Source organism: Bacillus rossius, chromosome 2 (genome assembly GCF_032445375.1).
Source record: "Bacillus rossius redtenbacheri isolate Brsri chromosome 2, Brsri_v3, whole genome shotgun sequence".
NCBI lineage: Eukaryota > Metazoa > Arthropoda > Insecta > Phasmatodea > Bacillidae > Bacillus > Bacillus rossius.
This window is the reverse complement of record NC_086331.1, coordinates 105466328-105479786: the sequence shown is the minus strand read 5'-3', so window position 1 is coordinate 105479786 and position 13459 is coordinate 105466328. Positions and strand designations below refer to the sequence as shown.

Sequence of the window (13459 nt, the reverse complement as noted above, 5' to 3'; positions counted from 1 at the left end):
CGGATGTTAAAAGGGATAATACAGTTATTAAAATGTTGTCTTATTGTGCTCATAGAGCAGGTGTTGTATTCATGAGTTGGTTTTACTTGACTTTTAGTAGTGCATTTTGTCGCAGCGCTGTCTAGCTAAAATTATATGTAGCTATGCAATTTTGCTGTTACTTCTGAGAACAGCTGTTTTTAAGAGCCAGAGTGTGATTAGGCAGCATGATTTTTACTCTATGCCACATTTTTTGGCTGTTAGTTTATAGTTAACATATATTAATGTTTTAGCCATCCTGTTTGTAGTTGTGTGGATGCTTAGCAATGGAAGAAGTATCAGTAGTGCCTTGTTCTTCTATGTTTATCGACATAAAATAACTATAGTGTATCAAAATTTATTCAAGCACTATAGTATTGTTTCAGCATCAAAATTCTAATAGTTCAAATCTGATATAAATTTCTATGGTTTTTTACATAGTTTTTTTGGTATGGTTATTTACTTTATCATTTAAAGATATATTTGTAAAAAAAAAGTACAATTTTTAAATTTTCTTATTTATATTTCATGTGAAGGAATTTAGTACAGCTGCACGTAAGCTACTAGTGCTGGGTAAAAAATAATTTGGGAAGAAACATGCACGTTTTGTTTCTGCATTATTTCTGCAAGAGAATCTTTCAAGGATTTGTACTCTGTGCACAAGTTATCCTTTGCCAAGTGTGATAGCAAGCCATTAATAATCTTGCTATCAACTTCAATAGTATGAAAATTATCAATTGTGATCCAAATGCTAAATTAATGAACTGAGGCAATAGATCATTTGCAAATACTTTCATCATAAAATATGTGTAATAAATATCCATCCCAAAACTTGCAGAAATTAAATAATTATTACTCTTTACTAATGACTACAACACACCTTGCTGAAAATACAGATGGTGTAAATATGTTTGTTTTGCCATTTGGATCACTGATGTAATGCTGTCGTAATTGTTCTCTTTGCCATTGATGTGTGCTCTCGTCCATGTACACACACTGTTTTTCTCATCTACTTACATAAATTAAGATGTGTTTTCTAATTACAGTCAAACCTCATTATTACAAACCTGAAGGGACCATAATTTTAGCACTTTGTAATAACGGGGGTTTGTATTAACCAAACTATTGGGATATCATGACAAAAAAAATTGATTGAACTTTAAATGCCTATATTTACAACCATAAAGAAAATTATATACACTGTTGGTAGTATAAGCTGGCTTCACTACATGCATAATAATTTGTAAACACTGAAGAAAACAAACACAATGCAATACTTACAGAATAAATCTTAATACAAACTTCAATTTCAGTTTTCATTCTCTCTCCATTGTCTACTTCTTCGATAATTTTATCTTTAACTTGCAATGTAAGGTCGTTGTGTTTACGTTTCGCAGTCATATTACAAAACAACTCATACCCAAAATTGAGGTTAAGACACACATGCGTGAACAATGGAAAATATCAGAACTTTTTTTCCATTGATTGTTTAAACTTCTACGTATGTACACTTCCGACGACTAATATTAATAAGGTATAGAGTACTTTCCTTTTTCGTTTTCCGTTTACAACATGGCATCTTTTCTAGTTTAGTTACTAACATCGCTACTAGAGTTAAACTTTTCATCTTGTTTTTCGACCATTTTGCGCTATAGGATACATACATATATCTTTGGAGAAACGTTTGTTTACATGGCGGTTATTAAGACGTGATTTACTTTAGACTTCGGCGGTGAAATTCATATTAACCGTATTTCGTATTAAAAGTACTGAATAACATAGGAAAGAATACTTTATTTTCTGGGACTGTGAAAGTACTTCGCATAAACGGGAATTTCGTACTAAGCGGATTCATATTAATGAGGTTTGACTGTAGTCTACTAAATGAACCATTAAGATCAAGCCTTTGCTGCTGTGCAAAGCTGCCTTGATGTAGGAATGAGTCCTTTATCCAGCACAGGGATGGCTGGATGGCTCCATGATGACTTCTTGGCAGGGGCTGTTGTGCAAAGTAGGATGCAATGTCAAGACACAACATTAAATAAGTCAGTGATTGGCCTTGGAATATTTACAACATTTACGGTCTCAAGTACTGAACTTTATTATTTGATTTTAAATCAAAGTCAACATAATACACCCTCCAAAATAAAATAAAAATCTGGCTCCTCTTTGGACCAGTACTTGATTCAACTTATCGACAATTACCTGAACTTAAATTGGACATCTACCAAGACTGCCACCTCTTTGTTAATGCTTGTAGCTGTGAAATTTTTTAAATTGAATTTTTATAAATTTATTGCTCAGTCATAGTGGTCTTATGTATGGTGATACATTAAGGGTGTGAGTTATCACTCAACTCATTTAATATTTATGGAATCCACTGTTCAAAATGTAATTTGTTGCTTACCTTTCTTCTTCTTCTTGTGTATTTAACCCAAAGGTTGGTTACTAGTTCTCCATTCTTTGTCCTTCATATTTTCTCTTGATCTCAACATAGCTCATGTATCCTACATTTTCATTGTTTAGTTCGTGTAGTGCACGTATCGTCTTCTTATGGCTCTTCTTCCGTTAACCTTTCCTTTTTTTTTGTCTTTACAGTTCTTTGTACCATACTTAATGCCTATTGGTTTTACTCTTCTTTCACAATTCATTGCCAAAGACTTCTCCTCTTCCCTACTCTTAGAAAAACTTCCTCATTTTCATATCAGCCCATTTAATTTTTAACATGCACTTGTAGGGCCGTGTTTCCAACATATTGTGTCATATCTCTTCTTCATCTCCTAGAGTCTATATCTATAATGCTACATTTCATACAAATACTTTTAGAAGTTTTTTAAATTTTTGAGACCAATATTATCCTATGTAAATAGCTGCTTTTTTTTTATTTAAGGCAATTCTTGCCAGTGGCAGTTATTTGGGAGGGGCAATAACCTTATAATAAAAACTCTAGAAATAAAATAATCTACTCCAGACGGCATGTGGACTGAAGTCAGTTCAACTGGTTTTTTTTTGTATTGATACTGTGTGTAATTTTCTAAAAAAAAAAAATTCACTCAGATAAATTCATAGTTTCGGTAACGAATTTTCAACGCGTCAGAAATGTGTTTAAGGGGCTTCCCCCCTCCCCCCAAAAAATATTTTACTCCCTATTAAACTGGGAGGTGTTTGAGACGACCCAAATCCCCCCGCCCAGGGTAGGCCAACACTTACTTGTCAGAACGCTGCATTGTAGAGCAGACCCGGCATGGCTTCTATTCGTGACGTTAACAAAAACCAGGCTCCACGTAGTTGAAGTCCAAACACCAGTCTTCCCACAGCACGCAGGTGTGGCTAGCTCAAGAGCTTCTACACGAGTCCCGCCGCCGCTGGCTGGTACACGTCAGCCCCGTGACGTCAGCTGACCAGCGCGCCGTGCGGTGATCGCGACTTGAACTAAAACCGTGAAGCGCTAGCGTTCGTTATGTTGCGGCGCATTACAGGGCGTTTGAAAGCACTTTTCTTTAGAACCGATGACCAAGAGAAACGTTTCTAGAATTTAACACTAGACCTAGAGCAAAAAAAAATTAACATTTTTATTATTATTAATTTTTTTAATATAAAAAATACTAAAGCGAACGGAGGCGTGCAAAACGCCTCAGATTGTAGGAACTGTTTTGTGTCGAGCCTTGTACAGCAAGAACTACACTCGTGTGCGACTTGCCACAACAGCCTGTGTTAATGCTGTACTAGCAACGTTTACAACAAAAACAGTTCAGTCATGGTCACATCTGATGGAAAGTCAACCCAGCTGTCTTGAACCGAACCAGGTTTTGCACGGCAAGGAAATTTGTTGCTTTGATCAATTAATGGCTGTAATGAAGATACGATTCCTCAGCTTTGTATTGTTCACTCTGGGGAAAAAAATGCCTTTTTTTACCTTTCAAATTGTGTATTCAGTTAATTTTTTCTCTCTATATAAAATGGGTAATACACAAATACTGTTAATCACCTCATCAGTTGCTATTCTAATGCAAACTGCACCATTAACTACTGTCACTGTGTAGTGAGATAGTTGTGTGGTGTTAAATGGGGGGCCAGCCTTCTCAATTGGCTGTGTGACATGAGTGAGGGGGGTGCTATCAAACCGCACGGCTGTAGTTCATGTTGCCTCGCTTTGCTTCTTTCACAACTTTACTTGTGATGGCCAAGTCCTTCACATCCAAAATTGGTGCATTTTATCCTGTATTCACTGACATTTTCACTTGGATTTACTTAAAGATTTTCCATATGACTTGTATATAATTTAATAAAAAAATTGTACTAGAAAATAAAAATGTTATTTGTTTAATGTGTGCATTTTAATAATTTAATTTTTTCAGTTAACTAGCATAAGAATTAACTATACCATAACAAACATTTTATGCTTGTCACTAAAACATCTACTAACTCAGCCATCAACATAATACTAGTTGGTACCTTGGCTGAGTGTGCAAGAACTTCAATGTCCACAAAATATGCCTTTTAGTGCTAGACTGAACATATTCAGCTCATATAGCTATATTGGAACAAACCATCTTTCACCTTTTGCAATTTAATTTTGTTCACAATTTTATTTTTTCTTGTTGTATTCGTTTGCTGGACAAGTTTTAAGGAAAGTGTTTTACTCTTTTGTTTCAGAGCATGGCTAAGAGGCGCAATCATGCTGGTTTTCCTGCTAGGATTGACGTGGACATTTGGACTGCTTTATCTTAATAAAGAATCGATCCTTATGGCATATATATTTACTGTATTGAATAGTTTGCAGGGACTATTTATCTTTATTTTCCATTGTGTTCAGAATGAGAAGGTAAGAAGATTCCTAGGATTGCAACACACGTCAACACTCTTGTAACATAATAAAGAAGACAGAATTTATAAAATTAGAAATAGCATTTCTGTAAATATAATATAAATAATAAAAGAAAAATAGTATTTTGTAAAGACACTTCATCGCAATGTACTGTAGATTTTAATAAAATGGTAAATAAAATTACTACAAAATAATTTAATGGAGTGAAAATTTTGTTCAACTATCACTTACTTATTTTGAGTACACAGATTTAGTTTTTCAAGTATTATTTGCTTACTATTTTGATCCTACTTTTTTTGCATAAACGCTTGTTACCAAATATGGTTTTTTTTTTTTTTTTTTAACTTATTTTGTCCTTAACATTTTTAGATTGTCTGTTGTGTTTATGTTTTGCTATTTGAGTTCACTGTTATTTCCTGTTTGATTTATAGGTTCGCAAAGAGTATAGGAAATTTATCCGAAGGCACTCTTGGCTGCCCAAATGTTTGAGGTGTTCAAAACATGCAAACAGCAAGGAGAGGCACTCGAGTGTGTTCATGGGTTCGAATGGGAATCCTTCTGCCCCCAACTCTCACAGTACAGACAGCTCGGCTCTCTCTCCTCACGGCACAAGTGTGGGTACCGTGCCTCCTCCCCATATGCACCACCACAACACCAACCACCACCGACAGTCATACCCGCCACATACAGTTTCACAAGGTACGGGCCTGGGGATAGTACCAAAATATTCAATACTCCTAGTTCTTCATGCTTTGTTTCATGTGACAGAATCACTAACATTGATGCTGTATTGTGATGTGGTTGGCTTTGGCAGTGGAGATCTGACTGTGGGAGTGGTGGTGTGGTGGGGCTTGAATGTAGACATTAATAACTTAACTGGCTTGTACTTCACATTGCATTCACTTCACTTTTGTAGTTATCTTTTTTTTTTTCAGTAAAGCCATTTTTTATGTATGTAACAAATTTATAACTGTGCCTGGGCTGACTAACTTGACTTCTCATAGTTAAAAATCTTGAGTTGTTAAATTAAGTTGATAAATAAAAATCTTTGTATTGGGTGATGTAGTTCAGGACATAATTTGGCTGCTCATAAGATACATGCTTATATTGCCCAAATATTTATAATGTCTGTTATTTTTAATTAAATACTCCCCTTACAGTCGTTTTGTTAGCATTGATGACTGCTCAGTTATGTTAATCTTATTTTAGTGCTTTTTTCATTATATCATCACATACATCTGAACATTTGAATTGTGGCATTGAAATTAATTACTTTGTTTTTGTATAAAATAACTCTTGTCAAGTATTGGCACATGCAGCAGTTACAAATTTGTGTATTTTTTGCATACATAACAGTAATTTAGAAATTAATACTTATAAGTAATTAATTTTAATCTTCACACATCTTGGAATGTGGTCCTGTGTATTGTAATTGACAATTATAGTAAAGTTACAGGTAGTCTATGCTATATAAATAGCTTAACCATATTATCTTAATATTACCCCTTTGTATTTGATGATATAAATAATTAATTCTAGAATTGATAAATTGATCAAATTAACTCACTTACCCTAATTTGTGCTTCTGATTGAAATTTAGTTCTTTCATAATTAAGCATTGATATAATAAAATTTTCATACAGAATGATGTGAATAGCATATGAAAAACACAATATAGCTGGTCTATAACAGAGCACATACAGTTATGGCCATTCATCATTAACCACTAGTGTACACAAAAATTTGCATTTCACACGTTGTAAAGCTGTATTTTCATGTTTATTACAGTATTTTAAAGTACTTCTTCGTGGCATGTGTTTTGTGCCACAGTGTGTTGGAAATACATATTTTAGGAGAATACACTGAGCATATTTGCTAGATGTTTTGAGACAAAAATAATGTTAACTTCATGTTCATCTAGGAAATAACCTGTAAAGCATTTTAATTTTTCTAAAAATTGTATTAAAGCCCTCCAACATAAACAGAAATGGCACATTAGTATCCTATGGTTGTTAACTTAACATCTACCGAATTAGTACATAGACCTGCTTATAACATTCTGTGTATCAGTAAAATCTCAGGGTCACTGCTCAAAGTAGCCTAATTGAATTGCAGCATAACAAAAAGGCTGCTTGCAGATACAGCACCTTGTGTTAAGAAGCGTAGGGTTCTTACATGTTTGCTGTTACACTCCCTTTTCTTTCTGCTTTGAATGCACACACTTTAAGCAGGTGTGTATGATACAGTGAGCAACCGTGACACTCAGCGGGAAGTAAAGTGCAGTTACACGCTGCCTTGTCGCCTTCTGCGAGCACCCAGGCGGAGAAACAACACACAAACAGGCTGGCTGTAATCTCTACCACCTGTACTTTATACTCTTTTATGTCACTGCAAACTTGTTTGTGCTTATGTACGCATCAAATGACAAGTATGATTATTTATCAAAAGAACCTAGACCAGAGAAGATGTCATTGTGTAGATTTTCTTCTTGTAATTTTAAAGCAAAATTCAGTATATTAAATTCCAAAGCAGTCATATTCGTCTCAAAAACTGAAGTTTAAGCAATAATTTGTGCAGCTGCACGTCATTTAAACTATCCTAGTAAATAGTCTATGTGTATTCCTTTTTTAACAGTCCTCTGAATTTTTGTTGACCTCTCTTCACGCTTATGGAGGACCACAGTGGACAACTATATATGTACATAATTTTATTTTAAAAAGTCACACGTGAGAAAACTCAAACTTATCTAGACACATAATGGAAAAAGTAGGCATGCCATTTGATAACTCAACCTTTGATTATGATAAAAACACTTTAATTTATAATAATACCACACTAACCACATCATAATGAGTTTCAAAAACAATGAGCATACAACTGTTCCCCAAACAGCAAATATGAGATCTATAGAATGGTGGATAAAGTAAAAATATGTGGTTCAAAGTACAAATATCTCTTGGTGTATTTCATTTATCAAACTTGATCTTTTTATAGGTTTTAATGTCCTCTTAAACTGGAAGTTAGGAAAGAGCAAAAAAAAAATCTTGCACAAAGTGTTTTGAAAATTGTAGTAATTTATTTTCAAAATTTTAGTAATTTTTTATAGTGAGTTTGATGTTCTAAACGAATAGCAGTGGAATTCAGCATTTTTAAATAAACTTAAGAATCAGCCCCTTAAAAGTGCACTAAAGGGTTACTGTCTAGATTCAAGTCTGCCAGCACACTGAATGATATTATTTCTTCTGACATTTATTGCTTGCTGCACTGGCTGCTTACATTGTTTCTTCTGAGGTGGGTTGCAAGTTTACAGTGTGTGAAAAGGTGATATTTTCCCTATGAATGCCTCTGCTGGTTTCTAGTTTTGGCCAATGAGATATGCAGCAAAGGTACTTGACATTATGTCACCTCATGAAGCAGTAAGTCCAGACAGCCTGCGGTGAATTGCAGCCAATCACATATTGTAACCAATTTAATAAATTCATGATTTACACTGGATGTTTCTGTTGGTATATTAGATAGAGCTGGGTGGGATAGGGAATTTTGTTTCAGGAAAATTTTGGTTTTGAAATAAAAATTCCTGCGAGAAACGGGATGGAATCAGGAATTATTTTAGGTTACGAATTCTATCCTTTCTATTGCATAGGATCAGATCTAGTGATTATACATTGAAAGAGTCGGTAATTTTCAAGAACCGCAAAATACCACGAAATAAGGCTAACCTTATTTAATTTTATGATAACCGAAAAATTATAACAAAAAGCTAATTTGCCAATAAGTTACGAAATTAGCTCATATTTACACTTTAAAATCAAGTTATTTTGTTGTTTTGGTTATTTGCGATGGCCACATGTGTACTCTTTTAGCAATATTACAAATACATTTACAGGTAACTCCAACTTGTATCTGACACTTTTATTTACATTAACGTTTATGTTTTTTTTTCAAACTTCAAGGTGTAAGTAGCAATGTCTAGAGACAAATGTAGCAAGTAAGCTACTACTTTATAAACATGATTGTAGATTGATCGTAACTATCAGGTTCATCATAATTTTAACTGCGTGTTCACATTTTGTCCATAGCATAACAGTTCCCATGTGTTGTTGATGTAGTCCATGGTCATAGCCAGTTTTAGTTATTTTTTTGATACTATTACGTAATATGAAACAAAAATGTTTCTAAAGCATTTAATATGCTAATATTAGTATTTTCAACCTGGACAATATTTGTTCCACTACCTTTCGCAGCAGTACTGAAATGTCTGATTATTTGAATATGTTAGAATGCTGAATTAAGTCCTTGTTTACTATCGTGCCTGTGAATATTTTTTATGCCAGCTACCGTCAATAGTGAGTTTGAACTGCTGAAAATTGTGCATTTTCAATCGCTTGCATGTTATTCGGTTAGGTTAAAGTGCTGTGCTTTCTTTGAAATTAGTTTGTCAACAACAAGTTTGGCACATGGGCATGTTTACTACAGAATAAAATTTGGAGAAAACCATAATTTCCTGCCAGATGTTTCAGGAAAGATATGTTCCCGGATTTCCGAGAGAAATCTGAATCCTGCCCAGCTCTAATTTTATACTAATACTACAGCAAAGCACATTCCTTTTAACTACTGGAATATACAATGCTTTTGTTTTAATCCAGGAAAAATCTTGTCGCTCTGTTAAGTTAGAAATTTCACAGTAGCGTAACAACTAGCATGCTTTTAACAATGAAACAAGGTATTTTAATTTCTTTTTATTTATTTCAGACAAAACATGGTTTGTATAGGTATGAATGTTAGAACTATTTTATGATACATATTATACCTGCCAAAACTAATGTAAGAAAGGAAAATGCAATGTTTTAATTTCCTCTGCAGTTTACAGAGTTGCAGAGTTACTTTTATTTTCCAGCTACTTGTGCTGAGAAAGTACTATTCTATAAAATATATTATGTGACATTTGCGGGAAACAGAAAATTTGAATATTTAAGTATAAATGTGTAGTTTTGTCAGTAAAACTGAATATAATGTACAGTGGTGGTGATATCATTTTATTTTTGTATAGTAAAATGTGATTGAAAGTTTAACATTTAAAACTGTGCTACCTTATAAGTTGATTTAAACAATGTGAAAATACTGGCAACTTAATTACAGTTGTTTGAATATATGATGTTGAAAGCAATTTGTGCAAGCGACCACAGCTGTGACCTGTGTTATGAATGCAGCCAAACCATTAGTAAGGCTAGTAGCCAACTACGTTATGCAGCCTACGAGGAGCTGTAAGATAATACTGCAGCTTGTGCAGTGGCCTTACTGTTAACACAATCCATCACAGTTTACCAGCACTCATTGTTGCTGCTACTCCCACATTGCCACTGTCACTGCAATCATTTCTTAATTTAACATTGTTATTATTAACTTCAGCTTTTTTATAGAAGTTAAATATGTTAATAATAAATAATTAATTGTGATTTATCAGTGTTGCAAATGTTAATTGTTGGGTACAAATTTTGGTTGAATGAGCTAGTGTAAATTTATTCTGTCGGTGGTAATTCCAGGAAGAATTTCACAGAACAGCATTAGGCTCAGCAAGCTAAAGGATACGAGTTCAATTATAAATACTATTGGGTTCTGTTGTTACTTTGCGATACAGGAATGCGTGCACACTGCACGGTCAGCACCATAATTCATGGTGGTTCGCCTCCTGGTTGTTGGCTGGCTGGTTGTCAAAACTACTTAACTCTATTAGATTAAATTTCAGATATAATCCTGTATCATTGGCAAATACAATTTCTTTAGGAAGCAAAATATCAGCAAGTGTTTGCAAAAGTTTATCAATATTCATATGAGGATTCTTAATGGTTCGATAACTGATTAGTTTTATTTATTTATATTTGTGACTATATTTTAAAATGTTAGCTATCTTATTATTCATAGGTTATGTTAGCAATGTAAAAAATACAAATATTGTGGGAAGTTGGTTGGGTTAATATAGTTACATTAAAAATACTTTATAAATCTTGTTACTTCAGGTGAGCAACAAAAAAATACTTTAAAATATTGTGGATGGTTGGTTCGGTTAGGATAGCTGCATTAAAAATTCTGTAAATTCATTTGAACAGTTGGTTAGGTCAGATAGCTACATCTTAAATTCGTAATTCCTAAGCAACCATAATAAATATTTATAGTATTTTTAATGTATCTATACTAACCCAACAAACCATCCATAATTGAAAGAATTTTTAATGTAGCTAGCCTTACCTAATTGATCACACAATATTTGAAGTTCTTCAGGACAAATACACAAACCGACACAGGTAAACAATTAATGGTGACTGCAGCAGCAATGCGCAGATATTAAAATGTGAGCTAAAAAATGGGATTTTGCAGAGACTAGTGGGAATTTATTAATGCGGTTTTCAGGGTAAATACAGGAACGTTTTCTAGTGTTGGAAAATGTTATTTTCATAATTTTATTGTCACTTTGCTGAAAAGCCGCAATTAAGATATTTACCGCTATTTCCCTACAGGAAGAGGATTCTGCATAGATTGGGTGTTTCCCACAGAAAGGGGATTTACAGTACAGTCAATGATTTCCTACAAAGTATAATTTTTTTTAAATAAGTTTCTTTATTTCCTCTTTTTTTACACTTTTGATTACAATTTACTAATTAATTTAATTGTAGAGAAGTATTTAGCTTGGTATGATTTACAGCTTATTCAGATAATTTAAATGATAAGATATTGATTAGTATATAATTATTTATTCCTGTGTCACAAGAAACATCAATGAGCACACTATTGTTATTAGAGGGTAATTAGACCATTCATTAAAATTTATTAAGATATTATATTTAAAAATATATTTTTCAAAAATTAGTTTTTTTTAAACCACTTATTTAAACCATGGTTTAAATCGGTCAACCCTGGTTACAACTACTTCCATCTTCCCCCCCCCCCCCCTTCCTCCCCCATCCAGATATCTTGCATGGTATTCGGTTCTTGCATTTGCTTTTTCGTGCAGATGCTTTTGATATGGTAAAAGTGAACACAACACTGGAAAATATATTTTATGTTTGACTTTACCCTCTGTGCCAGGCTGTCAACTTAGTGTTCATAAGCAATGTTTTTGAAATTGCATATAGTTGCATGGGTAGATGCGTTCCCTCTTTAGTCCATGCACACACCCCACTTTTTCACCTGCCATGGTGTTTGGTGCAGACAGTACTATTGACATGTTATTTTTTACTGACTGTTAGTGATGCCTATCATCAAGTGACACAATTCACTACCATCTGTATAAACTTAGTGTTAAAATAGGTGGCTTATGGGGATTCATTAGGAGAAAGGGATGTTTTCTTTGTAGGTTTCATGCCCCTGTGTGCATTTGGAAATGCAGCCACAAATTTTAATTCATTGTTAACTGACAATAACTAAACCTCTAGATCAGGGGTTCCCAAAGTGTGCGCCGCAGAAAGTTAAGAAGGGCGCCGTGAAGCGATTCTCTTTACCATTCTCCGAAACCTCAACTTAAGTGTTCGCGGGTACAAAATAAACAATTTAATTTCTAGCACTCGCGTAGTGCTACGCTTATTTGCGCACTCGCCGATACTGATCTACTACACGCCCGAGACAACTGTGGTCCCGGTAAAAATGTGAGCTACCCAAGGTCAGATGGACCTCTCCCTCCGCAACACTATCCCCTCCCTTCCCCTAGTCCGCCTCAAGGGTCGGAACGCATTTCGCGGGCGGGACGGCAAGTAGAGCTCACCCATCACATTGACTAGCCTAGGTAGCTATTGTATTTTATTTTTGTTTTTCTTAAGTCTCCCTTGAATGTTTTTGTGTAAGTTTTATATTAATATAAATATACAGTTCAGATTCATAATGTGGATATTTTAATTTTTGTGCTTATCTACCTAACTAGTATCATTGTACCTATCTATTTCGACGAGCAAAATAGGTTAGGGCGCAGAGACAAAATAGTAAACATGTATGTGCGCCGCGGACTGAAAAAGATTGGGAAACCCTGCTCTAGATTATTGCTCTGCCTTGTAACTACTTTAACATATTTCTAAATATTTACTATATGTTCAGACATACAAACTTTCTTTGTTGAATGTTTCTTTATTTCACATTTATTTACAGTTATAGAGTATGTAAAGTATTTTGTGATTAAAGTTTCTTCAACTGGAGTTATTGAACTTCTAGTTGTAAATTCATATTGTTTTGAGATATATTTTATTTTAGAAGGCATATTGAGACCGGGGGGATAATTTGTAAACAAAATCTTACCTTGTCCACTTTGTAAATGTACAATGATCACTATAGTTATTTTCTTCAACACATTGTGAATCTTATAAATATTTATAATCTTTCATGGCTGTTTTAAAGTATAGTTATTTATTAAAGAAATTATATATCATGGCATTCTAAAAATTTATATTACAATAATTATTTTGATAATAATTTTTATTAAATGCCCAGTAGAATTTCTCATTTCTACAGTAAGCACAAAAAAATAATTCAGGTAAATTCATGTTTGAGGAACGCTGTTCTAGACTCATTCATAAATGGCTTATGTTTTGCCAATGACAGCTGTTAAAATTTAATTTGAAGGTTTTATGA

The 13459-nt window shown here is 33.8% G+C and overlaps 1 protein-coding gene across 2 annotated transcripts in view; it reads left to right on the top strand.

Moving 5' to 3' along the window:
- LOC134529554 (latrophilin Cirl) overlaps positions 1–13459 on the top strand; it is a 128544-nt gene that overhangs the window by 89525 nt on the left and 25560 nt on the right. For both annotated transcript variants that reach the window (XM_063363772.1, XM_063363771.1), the window contains exons 12-13: positions 4675–4843; positions 5278–5460. In XM_063363772.1, coding sequence (XP_063219842.1) covers positions 4675–4843; positions 5278–5460 — 352 coding nt within the window. The remainder of the gene's footprint in view (positions 1–4674; positions 4844–5277; positions 5461–13459) is intronic.